Source organism: Pseudorasbora parva, chromosome 11, assembly GCF_024679245.1.
Source record: "Pseudorasbora parva isolate DD20220531a chromosome 11, ASM2467924v1, whole genome shotgun sequence".
In the NCBI taxonomy this organism is placed as follows: domain Eukaryota; kingdom Metazoa; phylum Chordata; class Actinopteri; order Cypriniformes; family Gobionidae; genus Pseudorasbora; species Pseudorasbora parva.
In genome coordinates, this window is record NC_090182.1 from 5,691,660 (window position 1) to 5,715,575 (window position 23,916).

The window sequence follows — 23,916 nt, forward strand, 5'->3', positions numbered from 1 at the left end:
TCCTAAAGTGCTTATTATAAATCTATTTTAGTATAATCTAAAGTGCAAATGCCAATTGTTCTTACCTAATGTTCACAGTTTTGGTTGCTATTCAGCCATCTTTTAAGCTTTTTCTTAAACTAAAGTTGGGCTTCCTCTGATTACTGTTGGTAAAGTGTTCCAACTTGTGCACCCTTTAATAGAAAGGACATTTTGTGTGCAAAAGTAGATTTTTCTAAATTGTACTTCACAATCCCCGCAAAAAATTAACCTAGCACTATTCTCACTATTTCTCTTTTTGATAAAAATCCTAGTTTTAGACAACTAGTTTTAAATACTTTAAGATCTTCAAAACGTAGGAGCTGATACTTCTCTAAAATTGAACAACGGTGAAATGATGGAGGTCGTTTCCTATCAAAAACCTTAACTGCTTTTTTTGTAGAGTTGATCAATGGATTTTGGTGCAGTAACACCAGCAAACGACATCTGTGCGAAATCGATGTGCAAAAGAATCATACAATGAAGGTAGGATTTAGCAGCCTCTCTTGTAATGAAAGGCCTGATCTGTTTGTAATTTTGTAGGTTTGAAAGTAAGGTCTGAGTCTAGTATAACCCCAAGGTGCATAAACTAATTTACCAACTCCAATTCCTCTCCTCATGACACATGATTTATTTTTTGTTGGTAGTTGTTTGGTTTAATTAAGCTTTAAAAAAGGTTTAAAACAAATGCTACTGGGAATATCATTAAACCCTTTATTTAATTTACAGAAATATTTGCGATAAGGTAATACATGGGTTAATATTTTGTTTTTGTTTGGTAATATTATTTGAATTTACATATACTGTTGTAAAAGTAAACTAATAATTGAACTGGAAGTAACATTTACAACACTGAAAAATAATAATAATTCGTGTTTCAATGGTTTCCCCAAAACAAAACCAGAAATCGAGAGTAACACTGGTATGATGTTATTGATACACATGCTCTTTGTCCTGGTTAAAATTGCGTATTTCTCTGGATTTAAACATTCTTGGAAACATTTTGGATAATTACACAAGTCAAATATATATTCACAAAGAAATAAATTAGAATGCTTTAGTCGTTTTTGGATATTTTAATCCAAAAAAATGTACTTTTTGTGCCTTTAAATGTTTATCAAATAGCAACCGCAATATATTACAAAATAGTCACAATATATATTTTGGAGCTAAATCTTGCAGACCTATTAATCAATAAAATGAACAATCGAATAAGATCCAAATTAAGTGGAAATCATATGAAAATGTTTATAATTTATTTACCTGCATGGCATGTAAGCATTACACCAGAGAACCAAGAAAATGTTAAATGATAGAAATCAGAATAATGTTTATTTTTTACAGCGCCTGTAAAAAGAACGCAAGGTCGCTTCACAATGTAGTACAAGAGTGCAATCAATTAACAATCAAAATTATAGTCAGCCTGCTCATTATTACAATTTAAAAAAGCAGATGGAGACTACAAACAACTACAGATTTTAACATAATAAGTTATAGAAGAGAACATTAAATACAATACAGTATGAAAAATTGACTTATAATGTCTCAGGAGAACTTCAAGTAGCCTAAGTAGCCAAACTGGGTTTGGATTAGCTGGACCTAATCTAGTTTGCCGAGATTCGAAATTTTAAAAATATGTAATTTGTTATGCGACTGCCACCGTAAAAAAGAAATGTATTATTGTATTAGCTTCACTAATTGTTAGGTGGCGCTGTGCTCCGTAATCGCCTCATACAGAAGCCGCGAAGAAGACGAAGTGAGTTCTTCCGGTTCTGTGATGAAGATGGCGGCAGTGAGGTGCAGAAAGTAAATAAATAATTAAGAAAACCTTTTTCATTCATTGTGCCAGAAACCACATTTTTTATTCACACTCTGCGACGAAATGTCGATCCGAACGGCGTATTTCTACGACCCAGACGTGGGGAATTTTCACTATGGTAAGATTTATATCTGAGTGTGTTAGCAGATGAGGCTAACAAATGATCTGCACACTGCAAATGCTCACTGTTTACTTCTGTAACTGACAAGCGTTTGAGAGATTTAAACTGGTATATCCGAACATCAATCTATCTATCTATCTATCTATCTATCTCTCTCTCTCTCTCTCTCTCTCTCTCTCTCTCTCTCTCTCTCTCTCTCTCTCTCTCTCATATATATACACAAATACACAAACACTAGGAACCAACAGTCTAGGAATAAAAACAAGCCTTTATTGTCATCTTGAGCTTGAATTCAAAACAGTGAGCGTCTGTAGTTGAGATAAGAATGAGAAAAGAATAAGAAACATTGCAAAACTCTATTTGTGATACACCTGTAATATTATTATAGTGTCTTGTTGGATGTGTAATATGTTGTTTGTAAAGGGCAATACCTATGTTGTTTATCACAGAATTTGACAGCATTAAATCTAATCCGGTCCCACTTTATAATCGGTGTATTATAGTATGTGTTGCCTAATTAGAGATGGTAAAATTGCATAATTGGGGTTTTTAAGTATTACCTTTTTACAATTTAGCATTTTTTCTGTGTCCTGAGCATTTTTCCTGTCCTGTGTACATTACTGTCTAAGAAAAATAAATCTATCTTACATTTTTACCACAACTTACAGAAGACAGCCACTAAAATGCCATTGTCAAATGTCAGTGTAACAATAATTTATTTTCACTTTTTTTTTTGTTAGGCATATTTAGAAAAACTACAATTAAAAGACCTATTTCAAAATATAAGTGCAGTCCCTGAATACTAATTAATTTTATTAAAGGTTATTCTTTGCTAATATCCCTTAAACCACTAGGTTTTTTTTACCCATTCGTCAGCAGGAAGTTTTTGTAAGCAAAGTGAAAATCATTTTAAAATCCAATTCAGTTTTGTAGGATCACATGTTCTTTTAAACATTTTAATAAAGTACAGCTGAGATTAAGTATAGTATTTAATTTTTACATAAATATATCTAACCAAATGATCATGGTCTACCGTTTTGTCAAAATTGGTATTGTCATTGTTTCCATTAATGCAAGGTTTTTAGTATTAGTCTGTATCATTAAAATCATTTTAATAATATTCCTTAGATTTATTTTGTCTATAAACTATTGTTACACTGAATTGCTGATGTCATGGACTGTCGGATGACTAGCAGCTTTGGTAACACTTTATTTTACAGTGTCCTTGTTACTTATCAAATCAATCTATCTATCTATCTATCTATCTATCTATCTATCTATCTATCTATCTATCTATCTATCTATCTATCTATCTATCTATCTATCTATCTATCTATCTATCTATCTATCTAATCATCTAATCATCTATCCTTACCATAGTAATAACAGTAAATTATGCATAATTACATGCAACTAAACCAAACCATAACTCTATAGGAAGTGCATCTAGTTGGTTAATATTACTCAGTACATATTTGAGTAAGTACAATGTAACTAAAGTTGTTTTAATATGATTTCAAAATGGCTTCTTAATGCTGTTACACTGAAGGTTCGCTACCAAACTGCTTATTCAGGACAAAAATCCCCTGTTTTTTCCCAAAGAAAAACATTAAGGCATAGTCCTTTTATTATATCACAGCCAACACTTATCTGAGCATGCTAAAGCTCTTTTCGGACAGTAATTGTTTCTCGTGGGGTCTGTGATTTTTATTGCTGTCTGAATTGCCGTATTTAGAGGCAGAATATACTGTTGAACTATTGAAAGGACTGTTTTTTTTCTTTTTTTTTTCCTATTTTTTCTTACTCCAGGGGCAGGACACCCAATGAAACCTCACCGACTGTCTCTCACACACAGTCTTGTGCTGCATTATGGCCTATACAAGAAGATGATGGTATGATTCAGCCCAGTCACATTTCTCTGACAATAAGTGATTCAGAAATGTTTTACATAATTATATATTGTGATATAGTGTGTTTGCCATGTAAATAACCCTGATGCTAACATGGGATTAAAAGAAATGAATAAAAAAACAAGAAGCGACTTGCAATTAGATGCTCATGAGCAAATCTCTCTGTACAGGTTTTCAAACCATACAAGGCGTCTCAGCATGACATGTGCCGGTTCCACTCGGAAGATTACATCGACTTCCTGCAGAAGGTCAGTCCAAATAACATGCAGGGCTTCACCAAGAGTCTCAACGCCTTCAACGTAGGAGATGACTGGTGAGTGTCCTTCCTTATGTATATATACAAATATCTCAGAGATGCGATATTTCCATATTTACACAGACTTTCGTATTTTCCGCCATGAAAAGTATGACCCACGTGAATTGTGTAAACCTGAGAGAAAAAAAAAAGGGTTTGGATGGGGGTTACTGTATGATAGAAAGTGCACTAAATAAACTGCAAAATATTACGTTTTCAAATTCATTTATTTCATGCACGGATTGGATCTAACCGCACTGCACGAGCGAACAAATCATACATTTCATTTACATTTATGCATTTGGCAGAAGCTTTTATCCAAAGCGACTTACATTGCATTCAAGGTACACATTTTACATTTTTGTCAGTTCTTGCTTTCCCTGGGAATCGAACCCATGACCTTGGCGTTGCTAGCGCCATGCTCTACTGGTTGAGCTACAGGAAAGCCATTAAAAGACATGAATCATTAAAGCCATTAAAAGACATGCATCATACGTGATGCTCGCAAGCACAGCACATGACCTTCTGTAACGCTCATGTCTAGAAAACACACACTCCCTCCTCTGTAATAAACACGGAGATGTTAGTCTCGTCCGGAGATCGGTACCGGAAGAGGAAATCAGACGTCGAGTGATAAGAACTGTAACTAGTCCTGCCCAAATATGGCTTTAGTACAATCATCAAATCACAATGTTTGTGATAATATAGTGTAATTATATAAATATATAGTCTGATGTGCTGCATGTTTCAGAGTACTGTAACAGCACTTTATTCATTTTCTATATAGTCTCTCTCTCTCTCTCTCTCTCTCTCTCTATATATATATATATATATATATATATATATATACACATATACATATATATATATATATATATATATATATATATACAAACATACACACACAGCTTGCTATAATATATATATATATATATATATATATATATATATATATATATACAAACATACACACACAGCTTGCTATAATATATATATATATATATATATATATATATATATATATATATATATATATATATATTGCTTAATTATTTGTTTTGTTTAATTAAATAACACTTTTCTAATAATTTATCCTCTTTTGTTCTTAGTCCTGTCTTTCCAGGTCTGTTTGAGTTTTGTTCGAGATACACAGGTGCTTCTTTGCAAGGAGCAACTCAGCTAAACCACAAGGTCAGATGGGAAAACAATTGCCCTTACACATGCATTGTATATTGGAACAAAAATATATATAAAAACATTTTTTGTTCTTTTTTTACCTTATAAGAAATCGTTAAAGTCTATAAACAGCAACAGTTGCTTTGCTAAAGTAGATTTGATCAGCAATGTTTTAAAGGTGAAGGGACTTAAAGGGTTAGTGCACCAAAAAAATTACATTCTGTCATTTATTTCTCACCCTCACGACGTTCCAAACCCGTAAGATCTTCATTCATCTTCAGAACACAAATTAAGATATTTCTGATGAAATCTGAGAGCTTTCTGAGCCTTCCATAGACAGGAATGTCATTGCAGCTTTCAAAGTCCAGAAAGGAAGTAAAGACATAGTTAAATAGTCATGTGACTCCAGTGGTTCAGCATGAGCTGACGTTTGACGTGGAACTGCACTGGCTTTACTACGTGAAAAGCAGACTGACAAGGAAGAGTCAAATTGTTGAATAAAGTCGTTATTTTTGTTCGTTGTTTTGCGCACAAAAAGTATTCTCATCACTTCATAACATTAAGGTTAAACCCCTGGAGTCACATGGACTATTTTAGCTGTCTATGGGTCACAGAGCTCTCATATTTCATCAGAAATATCTTTATTTATGTTCTGAAGATGAACGGAGGTCTTACGGATCGGAACGACATGAGGGTGAGGAATTAATGACAGAGTTTACATTTTTGGTGGAACTAACCCTATAAAAATCCCTTTAATTTGATTTCATAACCCTGCAAATACCTTCGAAATCTAAAATGAGTCACTAAAAAGAGTATTTACAGACCTTAAATTCTTTGAATTTCCTACATTTTAGTTTATTAGTTTTGAAAATTAGCCAGTGTTGGCTAAATCTAGTGTGTTTTTACACATTTTTATGTATTAATAATGTGTATCGTCAAGGATTAAAGAATAACGCAAAGTAAAGAAGACTAATTCTTTTGTTAATTGCACAGATATGTGACATTGCTATAAACTGGGCTGGAGGTTTACATCATGCAAAAAAGTTTGAGGTAAGCATCTGATTTCTTTCCACATATTAATACAAAAATCATAGTTACCTGCACTTAGGAAGCACATCATGTGCGTATAAAGGCCTCGCTACATGATTTTATTCTCTGTTTTCAGGCGTCTGGATTTTGCTACGTGAATGACATTGTCATCAGTATTCTTGAACTCCTGAAGTAAGTGAGAGATGGAGAGGAAGTGACATCACACCAAATAACTAGACACTCCTGATGTTTTGCATTTTCTGTAACGAATAGGGCAGGCATGAACAGTGGCTCATCCAATGGCATGTGTTTTAGCTGGAAGTACCTCTGTTAGTCCCTGGAACCTGTTTAACAACAGTCATTTTATTACTGCAGTTGTTTTTGTGATGTTTAGTTTATTTATTTAACAGGGACCATACACAACACAAATGTTGTGCCAGAGATAGCTAATTTGCATCTGCCGTCTCTGGGCAGAATGATGTTAAATACAATTACAGCATTCAATTACAATCCAAGAGAGAGACAAAAAAACTAATACAATAAACAAATAACAATATCATAATATCAGAAATATTGAATCACATAGAAGTTAATGATATAAAAAATAATTATAATCACACAACTGATTTTTCTTAAACCGTAATTTAAGTTCAGTTTTAAAAATACTGAATGAATGTTAGTGATGTAGAAATGACACACTTTTAATATGACCTCGTAAAAGCTGCATCCATAATGATTAGCTAAAGCGTTTAGATGGAGTATTGAATGAACATGCGGGCCAAAACTTATCTTTAAGTTTATCTTCCAAAACTTATCTAAATACATGTCTTTACTGTTTCTGTCTGATAGATATCATCCTCGTGTGCTCTACATTGACATTGATATTCATCATGGTGATGGTGTACAGGAAGCATTTTATCTCACAGACAGGGTCATGACTGTATCCTTCCACAAATATGGGAACTACTTTTTCCCAGGAACTGGTATGTTCTTATTTTCTGATACAAGTTTGATACAAAACACAATCGAATCACTCTGAGAAGAATCAGTATTTTAACATTTCTCTTCATGCATTGGTATGTTGTTCTTACTCTGGAACTCGCTTCCATATGAGATTAGACATGCAGAATCTTTTAGTGTTTTTTAAATCTTTTCTTAAAACTTTTTAAAATTGCTTATATGTGATTTCATAGTTTTTTAGTAGATTGTATTTTTTGCCATCTAATTTGTTTGTGGTATGTTTAGTATTTTGTTTTTTATCTTTTTTTACACTGTCCTTTTTTGTAAAGCGCTTTGAGAAGTTGCATTCAAAGGCGCTATATAAAATAAAATTTTATTATTATTATTACCTTTTTGATACAAGTTGCGTATACAGTGTTGTCCATAAACGGTTCACTGCGAGATGAATCAGTATTTTAACATTTCTCTTCATGCATTCCTTTTGTAACCTTCTGTATGTGTTTTTAAGGTGATATGTATGAGGTAGGGGCAGAGAGCGGCCGCTACTATTGCCTCAATGTCCCACTGCGAGATGGCATTGATGACCAGAGTAAGTTGATTTATGGACTAATATTTATACAATTAAACTTACAAGTCTGAAAAAGTGCAGATCATGTATTTGTAGTAGCAAAGCCAGACCCTGCATCCCAATTTGCATACTATCCATACTAAATAGTATTTGAAAAAATAATTAGTATGTCCCAAATCATAGTATGTTGAAAAGAGTATTCCAAAGATTCCCGGATGGTTTACTACTTCCGGTCCGAATTCAAAGTGGTGATCGACACACTCTTAACGGCTGATATTACCCACACAACCCACGTTTGACGTAATTTAGATTAGAACTACAAATTCGGATTAAAAGTGTTCGAAAACTACAAACATGACGGATGTGCGAGTCAGACGGTTAAGTAGAGAAGTTTAGATAAAGGGGTTTGAGTGATCAATTATCAATATTTAACCTGACAAAAATATATTTATTCAGTGTTGTCCACATTATATTTCACCCGCAGCAGCATTGTGAACTTTGGTAATGACACGTTTGGCCATTAACTTTTAAATGCATCATTTTAATTAAACTGCAAACACAAGAGGAGAGTCTCTGCATTTAAGACACACACATGGCAGATCAACGAGCGGCTACATTTCTCTCCGATACGGCAGGAGATTAAACTGAATGTGGAGGATTTGAACTGTGACGATGATTGACAGGGTAGTTTAAACGGTGACTGGATGCTCGTAACTAAGGGACAGAGTCCGTTAAAGATGATGAAGTAGTCCCAAAGCTTGCATACTTTTCTGCTAGGACCAAGTATAAGTAGGCCGTGTATACCATGCATGTGTACTTAGCAGCATGCTATGCAAGTGAGAAATGGACAACTAACAGGAGGCACGAACATCGCCTTCCATTTTTGCTGCCTCCGTTTCATACTGGGTGTATGCTGGAAGGACCAAGTGCCAAACACTGTCATGCTTGAGAGAACTGATTCCAGTGACCTGTGAATGCCACCTCAATTGGACTGGACATATTTATCGAATGAAGGACACCCACCTCCCTAAAATCTTGCTGTATGGGTAGCGGGCAAATGCTCTCTGCAAACGTGGTCACCCCCATCTACATTTTAAAGATGTCATTAAGAGGGATCTTCAGGCCTTCTTCATCAACCTGGACAACTGGGAGGCACTTGCAATTGACAGACCCAACTGGCGTGCAGCAATTAACAACAGCCGCAGGGACTCTCAGGAATCCTATAAGTCATTTCTGGAAGAGAGAAGTTCTAAACGGGAAGCAGTTCGTCGCACTCGACATGAACGGCCATAGTAGTAGGCGACTTGGGACCCAGCAATAGACTGCTGTTTTACTGGGTGATTTATATGGACAAAAGTCATATATTCAACCAGAATGAATAAAGAAAATGCTGTCTAGAGCTGCCCAAAATATAGACCAAGGTGATTTGAGCAGTTTTTGCTTATGTATTCCCAGGCTATAGACAGTTGTTTCAGCCAGTTGTCAAGCAGGTGGTGGACTTCTATCAGCCGACCTGCATCGTTCTTCAGGTGAGAGCACAATTTCTCAGTCAATCATGGTATTGTGTTGTATTTGTTGTTGCTAGGGGTGTGACGAGACCAAGCCTGCCGCACTCGTGCTAAAAACTGAAGCCAAAACGTCTCGATCGCCCCCAGGTGTTTCGTCAAAGTATAGCTCGTTACTAGGGGTGTGCGATATATTGAAGAAAAATGTGATATGCAATATCTTGTCAAATAATGCGATATTCGATATCCGATACAATATTGATATTAGTGTGTAAAATCTATTTTAAAAAATATTTAAAAACTGAGAATGAAACCATTTGTGTTTCACATTTTTTCTGGGAAAAGAAAGCATCGCTACAACTTCTGAAAGTGACCAGCAGTGTTTCGGCAGACATTTATGTCACAAAACGTTCACGTTTCGGTGTGTGTGTCAGACAGCGCGAGACTGCAAGTCATTGTTTTTCACAAATTATTGTGTTTAATAACTCTTTTTTTATTTATTTATTTTTTTTATTATTATTTTACATCAAGCAAGTCCCTATGTAACAGTTGTGTGCCCAGTCTATTCTCTGCTATATCCGTTTACCTAAAACATACACTTTTCACAATGTTGAAGTAGCCTATTAAAATCACTCAGATATTGCGTGCCATTGCGATATGCATATTGCGATATGTACATTTGCGATATTTCGGTAATTTTGATATATTGCACAGCCCTACTCGTTACCCGTACACCCCTCTGTGTGTTTAGTTAGTTATTTGATGCTGTAAAAATGGAGGGGGGGGTGACGTTACGATTGAGAGCGGCGGCTTCTCTGAGTGAAGTTCTCACTGAGGCACCAACAGACTTTTTTTCAGGAGGAGCTTTAGCTTTAATTTCTACATTTCCTCAACTCTTTATTTCACACCGGCATAATGAGTTGTTCTGCATCTGCGAGAGTGTGAGCTGGCTTTTGATATTGCAGCTCTACTTCATGGTCTCTACCACGCGGACTCGGTCTCAAATAGAAAGGCAAGATGTCAGTGCCATATTCGGCTTCACTTTTCTTCGGAGAAAGAGAATGAAGTCGCGGTGAGATGAGATGAGATTTTTGCACAGTATTTTTAAGAAAATCATATAAAAAACTGTCTCCAGGTGCATTTTTTAAAGGCTTTAACTAATCATCTTGTATTGAATGTCATTTCAGTTCTACTTTCTGAGTATTAATTATCAAATGCATTGAAAGACAACAATATACAAGCGCTGTAACAAACTGTATTTCACACAGTCTCTTCAGACCTTACTGTACAAGAATCATGAGCTTCCAGAACGTGTGTGAGTGAGTGTGAGGCAGTGCAGAGCAGACGTTTACTATTGAAGTGAAATAAATCTTTTTTATTTCTAAAGCAAATAACAGTGGAGGATGTAATGTAAACGTAGCGGTGGCATATTCTATGCTAATTTCGATATCACAAGACGGCTTTTCAAAAAAGCTGAGAAATCTCGTCACCTCATCTCTCTGGTTTGGTCTGCAGTGTGGAGCAGATTCTCTGGGATGTGATCGATTAGGATGCTTCAATCTCAGCATACGAGGCCATGGGTAAGAGACTCCATACCCTCACATCTTTTCTTGAAATACACACCGTATTTTTGAATCCTTGAACTCCTTGATAATCTCATGTAAAACACTTGTATTTGTAGGGAGTGTGTGGAGTTTGTGAAGAGCTTCAAAATCCCACTGCTTGTGCTGGGTGGAGGAGGCTACACGGTGCGAAACGTTGCTAGATGTTGGTGTGTTCTTTATTTCATCTACATTTAATAACTTTAAAGGGGTCATCTCTCTCTCTCTCTCTCTCTCTCTCTCTCTCTCTCTGAGGTCCATTTACAATGTATTTTGCTGCTGCGTCTTTAAAATGTGACGAGCAATAGTGGGCGAAATTAGTAATTTAGAAGATTCAGTAAATAGAAAAGGAATTAATTTTTATAAGCAACATATTGTTGTCGTTTGGACAGTCGGAGACACTACGTGTCCTGGTTAAAATAGTTTATTTCTCTGGATTTAAACATTTGGTATAATGTGAGTATACAAGTCAACAAAAATATATAATTCTAGTGGTTTTCGGATATTTAAATCCAAAAATCTCACATATTGTGCCTTTTAAATGCTTTTTTTTTTTGGACTGAGAATGAAGTTGAGTTGCGAAATTAAAGTGTGCTTTCATTAGGTTATTGTGGCAAATATATGTATATTAGAGATGTGATGATTTCTTGATTAAATTAGCTTACTCTATTTTAAAAATACTCTCAATTGCGGTTTTAAAGCCTGTGGTAAGTAACCAGCAAAACACCGGGAGTGGCATATTCCACGACCGCCCTACAGCAAAACCACCCTACAGCAAAGTGCTGGGGAAACTGTGAATAAGCAAGCTTTCTGCTTGTGCTCCTAAAAAGTTCAGTTTGGGGCTACAGTGCTCCTAGTAAAAACAGTTAGTCTGGAGCCCTGGCTTTAGTGATTTCACATAGGCTGCGATTCAATTCATTAAATATATCCCATGCAAGTCTCAGAGCGGCTCCGTTCACAGGATTGCTGCCTTTCCCATGCTATCGGAAATGTCCCACTTCCCACTCCTAAAGTTGTGATTATGAGCTTGTCGCAGTCAAGTGCTTTGTGTTGGAAACAACAGAAATCATGGAGGACACCGGGTTCATTCTCGCTTATTTATTTACTTTGCCAAAATTATACTTGCTGTCCCTTTCTTTAACAACCTTAAACATTCACAACGCTATCTAGATTCTGGGATTTTGGTAAAAACAGGCTATTTTCACTGTGTATAAAATGTGATACGCTTCAAATGATTATTCATATCTCTCAATATGCACTACTTTAACGACAAGACAAGCAAATGTAGCTGTTGTGGAAAGAAACGTATAAAGTATAGCAGTCACAGCAGCAATGGCGTTGTAAAGAAAATATTTATATACTTGAGTTGCATTGATGGCAGCAAACTACTAGGCACATGATTATTTTTAAGTTGATAGCCCTAGTTTTCATAGTCTTATTTCTTATGCATATGTTATCACTATTTTAAATAATTTCTATATAAAGCACTTTGAATTGCCATTGTGCATGAAATGTGCTATACAAATAAAATTGCCTTGCCTTACATGAAGCTTTTTAACTCAAACAATATGACCCCTTTAATCTCTAAGCATATAATATCTTTGCTGTCTTTGACTGTTTTCTTCTGATATTTTCATTAATGCATCATAGCTTTCATTTTTAGGACATTTGAAACATCCTTGCTAGTTGAGGAGTCCATAAGTGATGAACTGCCATATAGTGGTAAGACAGCAACTGTGTCACATGAGGACAGACATCTTAATTTATCCTGTGTTTCTGTTCTTCTGTTTATCTAGTGATTGCATGAATTTATTGTCCTCTAAGGCAGGGGTTCTCAAACTTTTGGTGAAAAATGTCCTAAAAACCCTCATAACAGTGATTAAACCCAAAGTAAATAAATAAAACAATTAAAAAAAACAGCTTGCGATATCTGCCGTTTCAGGCTCTCCGGGAGCACTTTTCTGGATTACATCTATTAAAACCTTTAAGTGTCTACATATTGCTCAAGCAGGAACCTTGTTTTTGTTCAAGCTAATACGGAAGTGACTTAAACTGCAATTCCTCAACTGGCCACTAGAGACAGGCTCCATAAGGGAGCAGAATCTCATTGAGCCCCATTTTAAAATGCCCAACTTTACAACCAAAGAAAACCAATTATGTTTATTATCGTGTTGCTGTGTGTTCATACCGCCGGCGGCGAGAGCGGCAAGGTGGCCGCAAGTCATTCATTTTCAATGGGAGCCGGGCGGCGAGCTCCGGCGAGAGTAGCGCGGCGCGTCTTGGACGATTTGGGCGTCGAGGAGAGTTGAAATCAGCTCAACTTTATGGTAATAAGCTTTGACGCGGTTCGGCGGCAACCAGTCAGAATGTAGAAGTGCTCCGCTTGAGAGAAATCCAGAGAACGCAGGCCTGTAAACTATGGTTCCGACCACATTAGTTCCCAAGCAAAATATAAGAGAAGTTAATCATTGCTGTGTGGGTTTCCCTATCATTTATGACGAGGTCATTCATAGTGATGTGTAATTTGTTAAGAAGTCAACACTATTTTATAGGCGCTAGAACGCTCGTTGTTCAGCGGGTATGCAATTCATTCTTACTTTCACATTTAAACGATTTCATTTCTTTAAACGAGGTTAATTTATTCCCTACTTCAGAATCAGAATCAGAAAGAGCTTTATTGCCAAGTGTGCTTTCACACAAAAGGAATTTTTTTTGGTGCTGAAGCTTCCAGTGCACATAAACAATACAATACAACACGGTAATAAAAAAATTCTAAGAAGAAAAATATGAAGAAAAATATGAACAGTATAAGGTCACGGTTATGTTTAGTCAGAAGACGTAGATTATGAGCATTTACAGTATTTGGGTGGAGAGAATAAATATAAATAATAAATAATATAAGTAATATAAGTAATCACCTGAGTTTAGGAGATATTATCACCTTTTTATCACTAGAGTTTAGGAGATATTATCACTTGTGGTCAGTCTATCCATCAACATGCTTGTTTGATTTGCGGCCTCTTTAAATACAGTTTAAAAAAGAAAAATCATTCGATTTTTGACTCTCGCCGGCGGCGGTGTGAACGCACGGTTACGCAGCATGTTTGAGCTTCAGCAAGAACCAATGAGGTTCATTCTCGTGCGTCATGCAGATTTGGTTTGGAACGACATGAGTGAGTGAGTGGTGATAATTTTTTGGGGTGAACTATCCCTTTAAAGGTGGGGTAAGTGATATCTGGTAACCGTTGTTGATCACCAAAACAAACACGCCCCTACCCCCAAAAGGGTCTCACCCTTATTTTGATAGCTCCACCTCACACATACGTAACCCAGCCAATGACTGGCAGAATCTGTGTTACTAATCCAGGTCGAATATTCAATGAAAAAGTCATCCCTTCATCATAAAAACACAAACCGTTCTCATGAACAACTCGGTAGTACACAAGCACACAGTCCAGCTAACGACAAATTACAGTTATGACCGGATAAGGGTTATATAGATCATGAAAAGAGGAAACAAACATATATTAGGAGTAGGGGAGTAACGGTTCACAAAATTCACGGTTCGGTTCGATACGATACACTGGTGTCACGGTTCAGTTCGGTACGGTTCGGTATGTTTTAGATACAGCAAAAAGAAAAAAAGATAAATTACCTTTTTTATTTTTTAAAACTAACAAAGTATGATTTTTTTTTTTTTTTTTTTTTTTTTTTTTTTACATTGAACAAAGATATACTTTACCCATCTTCTATGTAGTTACAGAAATAGACAGTAGCTCTTTAAAATAGCTCTCTCCACACTTTTTTCACACACTACTCCCTTTGGCCAAATCCTCACTTGTGTGACTCTTAAGGGGGCGTGTCTGAAGAACGTGGCTGTTCAGCTCCCATTCATCGGTAATGTAATGTGCCGTTACATTCAGGTAGCTTTGTGTAGCCCTTGACGTCCAGCCGTCTGTTGTCAGAGCAACCGCTGTTGCTTTGGCCAATTGATTCTCTATTTGGGCTTTTGTTTTTTAGTACAAAGCAGGAATTACTGGCTGAAATGGGCTCGTGAAGGAACATTGTAATGGGGCTCAATTACTTCAAGCACGTTCTTAAAACTCCGTCTGCAGTGCGTATGCGGTGCGTTTTGCAGTGCGTATGCGGTGCAGGAGCCGGACGCCCTGTTGTCCTTTCACATATGTTGCGTTTTCAGTCCGCAACCTTTAACATGGGTACAGAAAAAAATACGCACCGCATAGGCTACGCACTGCAGACGGAGTTTGTGTGAAACGGGCGTAAGGTCTCATATCCGCGGCTATAAATGGACCACTCGCCGCGGTGATGTCTTTTGCCATTTGAATAAGTTGGAAATGTCTGTCTAAATGCTGAGGGGATAGTTTGTGGCTGATTCTTCTTTTTATCGTCTTGTTGTCGGCGTAAATGAGTTGATTGACATGACATGAATTATTCCTGCTGCTGTACCATCATGTAGCAAATGCGACATACCGTTGTTTTTTAATCCATCACTCTTGCCAACACCATCATAGCTTACAGAGAATCCAAAGTTCACCAACACACCAGACCTGTTGGTTATTGGAGGATCTTCTTTTTCTGGTCTGTTAAACGCAATAGCCATTTTGCAATGAGCATTCAGCGTACACTGAGTAAGCGAGCGCCTGACTGAGCAGCCTAAAACATATTTGTTTTTTGTTTTTTTCTCTTCGGCGGTGTCAGGGGCATTGCCTGTTACGTCGTTTTGGTTATTGGGCTTCCGTGATGAACGCATATTATATTTCACACAATTTTTTATTTTCCAAATCTAATTAATTAGACCAAGAACCGTTCGGTACACAATGCGTACCGTGTACCGAACCGAAAGCCTTGTACCGAACGGTTCAATACGAATACGCGTATCGTTACACCCCTAATTAGGAGTATAGTATCTTACTTGTTGGACACATTTTGTGAGCTGATGCTTGAAGCACACAGTGAGGAGATTTAGACGCTCCATACGGTGTGGAAATGAACGGGTCTTTATCATCGCTGAAGTGAGACACAATACGATCACAAATGGACAAACAAGCGAACATGACACACAGGCATATTCAAGCAAAAGCAGCATATATTAGTTCTCGGCTAATGTCCGTCATGTGTGACTCGTGTGTTTTGAATAAGGACGTGCACTGAGCCTTTCTTCTCACCATAGACACGCCCCTTACCTGCTGATTGGCTACAAGTTTGTTATTCCACTCGGCCCGAGTCCTTTTTCTAAAACGGTTTTGAAATAAGACTTACCCCACCTTTAAATATGTCACTGTGGAATGAATGAACATGTTTCAGATGATAAAAGAAACAACCTATAGTCTGTAAAATACGGTTTAGCAAATGATTTCACGGTCCCCTTGGCTATTGGTCACAGACCCTACTTTGAGAACCCCTGATCTAGATTACAATGCACTGGTTTAAAATTAGCCCATATTACTTTTCTTGTTGATATTTAAGATGTTTTCTCATCTCTGTATTTGTCCTCTGCACAGAATACTTTGAATATTTTGCTCCAGACTTCACACTTCACCCAGATGTCAGCACAAGGATAGAAAACCAAAATTCTAGACAAGTATGCATCCAACTCTTTAACAGTGTCAATAAGACAGAATGCATGAAATCGCATTAGACCGATTAAAGTTAGAGCATTTGTTTGAAACCTCAGGTGGTGCTTCATGTAAACATTTCATTAGTGGATACCGTCTTTAGCAGTGAGGCCATTAACCTGTACTTCTCCTCTTTTTGTAGTATTTGGAGCAGATTCGTCAAACTGTTTTTGAGAACTTGAAGATGTTGAATCATGCACCAAGTGTTCAGATCCATGACGTTCCCTCTGATTTGCTGAGCTATGAGCGTCCGGATGAGGCTGATCCTGATGAGCGGGGATCAGAAGACAACTTCTCTAGGTGATTATAAAGCTGTAACTAGTGACTGAACACTAACCTCCAAACTCAGCTCCTGAGGGCCAATGTCCTGCAGAGTTTAGCTCCAACTTACCTCAACAAACCAGCCTAGAAGTCTCTAGTACGACCTTGGTTAGTAGCATCCCTAGTAACACCCTTGTCCGGGGACTGCAGGTGTAAATTAGCACAACCTGGTAAAATGCAGCTCTCTTTTTTAAAGGGTTACTTCACCGCTTTTTCATATTAAACTATGTTATTCCCTTTACTAAAATGAGTTGATACACACCTCTCTCGTCTCAGTGCGTGCACTTAATCTCTCTGACGCGCGGTGATGATCTGATAGCATTTAGCTTAGCCCACTAAGCCCAGTTCATTCACTATGGTACCAAACAGAGATCAAGTTAGAAGTACCAAACACCTCCACGTTTCCCTATTTAAATACAGTTACACGAGTAGTTGAACAATCAAGTATGGTGACAAAATAAAATGTGGCGCGTTTCTAATCGGATTAAAAAGGAGAACTATAATGTATGGCGGAATAGCACTTCTGAGAGTACTTCGGCTCGGCGCAGTAAAAAGTCCCGGGCGAAACATCTTTCCTCACATCTCCCCCTCACTCTCTCATTTCTGTCAATAGAGAGATGTGAGGAAAGATGTTTCGGCCGGGACTTTTTACTGCGCCGAGTCGAAGTACTCTCAGAAGTGCTAATCCGCCATATATTATAGTTCTCCTTTTTAATCCGATTAGAAACGCGCCATGTTTTATTTTGTCACCATACTTGATCGTTCAACTACTCGTGTAACTGTATTTAAATAGGGAAACGTGGAGGTGTTTGGTACTTCTAACTTTTATCTCTGTTTGGTACCATAGTGAATGAACTGGGCTTAGTGGGCTAAGCTAAATGCTATCAGATCATCACCGCGCTTCAGAGAGATTAAGTGCACGCACTGAGACGAGAGAGGTGTGTATCAACTCGTTTAAGTTAAGGGAATAACATAGTTTAATATGAAAAAGCGGTGAAGTATCCCTTTAAGGTTTAATGTATATTTTACACTGTCCCTGTTTAAATAAATAAATAAATGAAAAATTAGCTGGTCCAAGTGTGTTAATTGAGGTCGGAGCTAAACTTTGCAGGACAGTAGCCCTCCAGGATCAGGATTGGACACTCCTGTTCTAAAGTCTCCAGGGCTTTTTCACTTAAAAGGGTTAGTTCACCCAAAAATAAAAATCCTGTCGTTAATTCCTCACCCTCATGTCGTTCGACACCCGTCAGACCTCTGTTCATCTTCGGAACACAGATGAAGATATTAGTGTTGAAATCCGATGGCTCAGAAAGGCCTTCATTGACACCAATGTCATTTCCTCTCTCAAGACCCATAAAGGCACTAAAGACGTCGCTACAAAGCCCATCTCACTACAGCGGCTCGACAATCATTTTATGAAGCAGCGAGAATAGTTTTTGTCTGCAAAAAAACAACAGCTAAATAACGATTCATGATTCGGATCACGTGTCAAATCGCCAAACTGCTTGAAATCACGTGACTTTGGCGATCCGATCCACTGAATCGAAACACTGATTCATAATGCTCCAAAACTTTGCTAAGCTTTGTTTTGCTTCACAAATCGGCCCATCACTGTATAAGTCGTTATTTCGTTTTTTGGGGCACAAAAACTATTCTCGCTGCTTCATAAATTATTGTCGAGCCGCTGTAGTGAGATGGGCTCTGTAACGACGTCTTTAGTGCCTTTATGGGTCTTGAGAGAGGAAATGACATTGGTGTCAATGAAGGCCTTTCTGAGCCATCGGATTTCAACACTAATATCTTCATCTGTGTCTGAAGATGAACGGAGGTCTGACGGGTGTCGAACGACACGATGGTGAGGAATTAATGACAGGATTTTTTTGGGGAGGTGAACTAACCCTTTAATGTTTTTGAAAGATGCCTCTTCCGCTCACAACAGCTGCATTTATTTAAACAAAAATACTGTAATATTGTGAAATATTACAATTTAAAATAACTTAAATGTAATATATCCTGTAATGGCATTTACCCTGTCATTGCTCCACTTTTCAGTGTCACATGACCCTTCAGAAATCTTTCTAATATGCTGATTTGCTGCTCTGGAAATATTTATGATTGCTCGTTCTATAAATCAGATAAAGTTACAGTAAAGGTCTTTGCACATTGAGTCCGATATTTTCGCATGCGTTTTTTTCGTATTCGTGATCCGAAATATTCGTTACGCACACCTTGCACACTGAGTCCGATGCGTATTAATGAATGCGTTACGGGAAAAAAACACAAAACAAGACAAAGTGACGTCGAGTGAGGATGATTTGCTTGTCCTGAGGAGATATTGGGTTCATCCACTCCTGCGATTGCGTAGAGCGGAGAGTTTCGCCTCCTATCCAGCGGGATTATCCAGACCGACCGACCGATTCAAAGTTTCAGTGTCAGTGGCTCAGTTTGATGCCTTGCTAGCAATACTGGAGTCACATATTAAAAAGAAGACCACTAATTTCCGTGAATTAATTGATCCCGAACACCTGGCAGTATGTCTATGGATCCGATCACACACACACACACACACACACACACACACACACACACACACACACACACACACACACACACACACACACACACACACACACACACACACACACACACACACACAGCTTTACAGAGACTTGATGAGCTATAATTATAGCTGTGATATAATAATATTTGTGGTATTTTTGCTAGAGTTGTCAAAACGTCTCTCAAAATGCGTTTTTACGTATGCGAAAACGCAGAAAATCGAACCTGTTCCGAATTTTTGTTTGACGGACGAAAGTTTCGGAGGCAGTGTGCAAGCGTTATTGACATAATGTGAGGTCGAATTTATTTTTTGACGTGCGTATTACGGACTCCGTGTGCAATGGCCTTAAGGGTTATGTTTATATGAATGCATCAGTCACAGTGATTGCATGTGTATTCTACCTGGCGGCATCTCTTTACTAATAGTGAAGCTGTTTTAGTTAATAAGAACGTTCTAGTTTCTAATCTATTTTATTGAGAAATCATGAAGTGTTGACAATACATTTCTGCGCTACTTGATGTTTTTTAGTGTGTGCGTGGCACTGTATGTGTGTGATAAATAAATGCTTTAAATGAGGTTTTTACTTGAAATTTGGAAGAAATGTTGTCAGTAGTCAAACATTTTACCCAAACACATACATATAAACTGCTCGTTTTGGCAGTGGTCATGAGTTGCTTGACTACATGTTGAATGTCCTACGTCTTGTTTCCTCGCAGGCCTGAAGCTGCGAATGAATTCTACGATGGCGACCATGATAATGATAAAGAAAGCGATGTGGAGATCTGATGAAGATTGGATCAGTCTTGGGTCTTTAGCTATGAAGGTGTCCATTCCTTGCCATATCTATAGTACTTATCTGCATTGTGATGTGTGTGAAAGCCAATTTGAGTTGTTTTTCTTTATGAGCACTGTAACTGTGTAGTTTGCCCTGTGTAGAACTTTTTATTGTCACAACAGTATTTCCTTTTTATTAAAGTCTAGCTATAAAAGAGCCCTGTGTACTACAGATACTGCAATTGTATTGAAAAGGATCAACAATCATCTGATGAATGATGCCATTATATTGTACGCCTAATATCCAAGTGGTTATGATTAACAGAATATTTTCGCCTTGGCTTTTTCATAATATGTTTATAGAAAGTTTCTGTAATAAATCTGTTGGAAAAAGAGCCTTTCTAACGTCCATCTGCTCAGAGTATCCTGAAGAACTGTCATGTGCTAGATCGTTGATTTTTATGCAGTCGTTTCATGTTCAGCATCTCATCGCTACAGTATTTTGACACGTGATAGTCATAAAAAAAACACCTCAGAGATATAGTATTCAAGTTCACTCAAATGTTCATGTCACATCATGTATAACACAAATGATCTCTGTGTTATGGACTGTTACCAAATCCTTTGTTCTAGTAGCAAAAATTTAAACAAATATCCCCTTCAAAACAGTGTACGTCAACGCTGCACACATGCTATATTCAGAGACATTACATCAATATCAACACACATTACAGCTGTTGCATAAAGAAATCAAGGCATTATTCTAATTCATGTAAAACAGAAAAGAAAAGCGATGCATGTTTCCTTGTTTAGGGGGATCATAAATATGTAGCTTTACATGAAACTGGTCATCCATTTCCAACCAGGTAAACCATGAGATCTAGGGAAGCAGTAAAGTCATGTGCTGAGGCTATTGATTCCACTGGAATAGTAAGCTTTTTCCAATCATTCCTTGGGAAAACATCAGAGGCACTGGCTGAAGTGAAGTTGGCTGATAAAAGGAGCAACTACACTATTGAACTGGCTCGTTTACACAGAAATATACTGCATAATGTCCGATGAGTCTACAGTTCTTCACTCTCGTATAGGGGGGCGGTGTGGCGAGGCTCGCTGCTCAGTGTGGAGAACTGGGTTACGATGGGAAGGCCTTTCATTGACCTGGCAGGAGGGGCGGTCTTGTTCAGGCGAGCTAGAAGAAGACAGGTAGTTATATTTAGGACTGAGAGACAAAGCAATGAACAGGAAAATTCAGGTCAATAACTCAATATTTGAGTAAGTGATTTCTGAGAGATACTTGTGTGTGTGTGTGTGTGTGTGAGAGAGAGAGAGAGAGAGAGAGACCACTTGTTTATATTACATTGTGGGGACCAAATGTCGAACTTTGTGACACGGTGCATTATCCTGCTGGAAGTAGTAGTAGGTACATGGTGGTCATAAAGGGATGGACATGGTCAGAAACAATGCTCAGGTAGGCTCTGGCATTTAAACGATGCCCAATTGGCACTAAGGTGCCTAAAGTGTGCCAAGAAAACATCCCCCACACCATTACACCACCACCACCAGCCTGCACAGTGGTAACCAGGCATGTCCACCGTCCACTTTTCGAATCCACGCCCGTTTATCTACTTGGTTGGTTTGCGCACTGTCTGTGTGACGTAATTAGGGTCAGTTTTCATCAGCAGAAGAGTCTGTGGACATCCTTGCGTGTACAACAGCGCATGTGCGAGTGACTTGAGTGTTTTAAAACAAAGTCCATTAGGTAGTGCACACACTCTAAAAAATGCTGGGTTAAAAACAACCCAAGTTGGGTTGAAAATGGACAAACCCAGAAATTGGTTTGTTTGAACCCAGTGAATGGACCCATTCAAACAACCCAATTTCTGGGTTTGTCCATTTTCAACCCAACCTGGGTTGTTTTTAACCCAGTATATTTTAGAGTACACACACCGAAAGCATCTTTCATTGCAGAGCCAATGGTTGGCATCACCCCCCACATTAGGACTAGGTCAAGCTCCACCCATTCTGGATGTCATTTGGCTCTCCAATGAGCACCCCTTTCATCTTTCCGCACTCACTTTCAAAGGAGTATACTTCTAAAAGGAGATTAAACACCCCAGCCTTAAGATTGTTCTTGAATAGTGTGTTTGTTATTTCAGGGCCTGAGCAATGAAGGGAGGGGTGTGTTTGTGTGTGATTTCAAATATCAAGATTGTTTCTCAGAAATCACTTATTGCACCTTTAATTGAGAGGCTATTTGGAATGTTTGTACTTTTTAAGTCTAAAAAAAAAGGGAGACAAGTAAATAGAGTAAGTGCACTTACCTGACACATCCAGCCTGGCATTACATGTGGACATGCCCGCTTCATTAATGGCGGAGACAGTGTACCATCCTGCGTCAGACTTTATCACTGGATCGATGACCAGGCACTGCTTTCCTGAACTGTCCTGAGAAAGACTGACACACCAAACATGCAAATGTCAGCAGACTATGTGAATGAAGTTTTCGTCTAAAGACTATCGTTTACTGTAAAGACAATTAGGAGAAAAGTTCATAGAAGAATCTCGAATATTAAGACCATGGGAATTTCTGCGGTTAAAATTTGTGGGAATGTGCTTTTTAAACCATTGTCTCTGATTTCATTCAAAGCGTTCTGAATATATTTTTGATATAGATGATGGAGTGATCTGGTGCCATATATTTGTAGACTGTGAAGTCTGGCAACAAACAATTTCGCAAAGAAACTGGGTAACGATCCGAGTTTCTCTCGTCATTCCAAAATAAGACTCTTGTGGAAGTAATTTTGCTGCATATATTGAGTATCTTTCAGTGTAGGTCTAGGATGTGTCAGCAGATTTAGTTCACATGTTACTGACATTAAGGCCCTGTTTACACCTAGTGTTAAGATTTGTTTTGGTCGATCAGATCACAAGTTGATGAGGGAGACACATTCCCGTTTACATTTTCAACCACTCAAGGTCTATGGGCGGTTAAACATATGGCCTTTTTCAGATATTTCCATCTAGAAATATAGATGGCATCAGCTTTAGTTTCTGCTCTGATAGACACAAGACCAGCTGAACGCTGGGAGTGTGTGTTAGAAATCAGGAATGGAGAGAGAACATTGTGATTGGGACATTTCTCATCTTCAAACCAAACTTGGGTCTACAGCTGATAAAGTTTAAATCCTGTCTGGCTAGCGCGCTTCTCATAATGTTTAGCATTAGGTCAGACGGCGGAGAGGAGACGGTCTTTTAGAGGCTGTTTGTGTGCATTTGAACACATGAGCGTTTACACTATAAAAGCAATTCGGTCGAATGTGTTTTCGACTAACTCTGGAAGTGGTCGACAGTAGACAAGCTCAAAACATTTTAAACAGCATTTACACCTGTATTTAGCATCATCCACTTGTGATTCAATCGACCAAAACGCATCTTAATTTCTAGGTGTAAACCACATTTGAATGGATGTGAATGCAAATGAGATTTGAGAGCAGTGGAGGATGGAAGATTGAGAGTGAATACTGGTTTAAATGTTGTCCTGATCCTCATACAAAGTCAGATGCACTTAATTTATGGTACTTTTGTTGTGTACTTGTATGGGGAATAGGACATTTGTAACAGTT

At 37.8% G+C, this 23,916-nt stretch overlaps 2 protein-coding genes and 1 non-coding gene across 4 annotated transcripts in view; 1 reads left to right on the forward strand and 2 right to left on the reverse strand.

Moving 5' to 3' along the window:
• The first annotated feature begins 1,765 nt into the window (after window positions 1-1,765).
• hdac3 (histone deacetylase 3) lies at window positions 1,766-20,510 on the forward strand. Its single transcript, XM_067456869.1, has 15 exons — window positions 1,766-1,955; window positions 3,768-3,850; window positions 4,039-4,181; window positions 5,273-5,354; window positions 6,333-6,389; window positions 6,505-6,560; window positions 7,218-7,351; window positions 7,837-7,917; window positions 9,352-9,425; window positions 10,917-10,981; window positions 11,083-11,172; window positions 12,666-12,724; window positions 16,525-16,604; window positions 16,781-16,938; window positions 20,236-20,510. The coding sequence occupies exons 1-15, from the start codon at window positions 1,901-1,903 to the stop codon at window positions 20,303-20,305; spliced, it is 1,287 nt and encodes a 428-aa protein (XP_067312970.1). The 5' UTR covers window positions 1,766-1,900; the 3' UTR covers window positions 20,306-20,510.
• On the reverse strand, window positions 4,536-4,610 carry trnaa-agc (transfer RNA alanine (anticodon AGC)). The gene has a single exon. It is a non-coding gene; the product is annotated as a tRNA-Ala (tRNA).
• A 137-nt stretch (window positions 20,511-20,647) lies between the features above and the next one.
• myot (myotilin) overlaps window positions 20,648-23,916 on the reverse strand; it is a 38,277-nt gene continuing 35,008 nt past the window's right edge. For both annotated transcript variants that reach the window (XM_067456867.1, XM_067456866.1), the window contains exons 16-17: window positions 22,615-22,748; window positions 20,648-21,482 (exon numbers count right to left, since the gene is read on the reverse strand). In XM_067456867.1, the coding sequence (XP_067312968.1) occupies window positions 21,358-21,482; window positions 22,615-22,748 (259 nt within the window). In that variant the 3' untranslated portion in view covers window positions 20,648-21,357. The remainder of the gene's footprint in view (window positions 21,483-22,614; window positions 22,749-23,916) is intronic.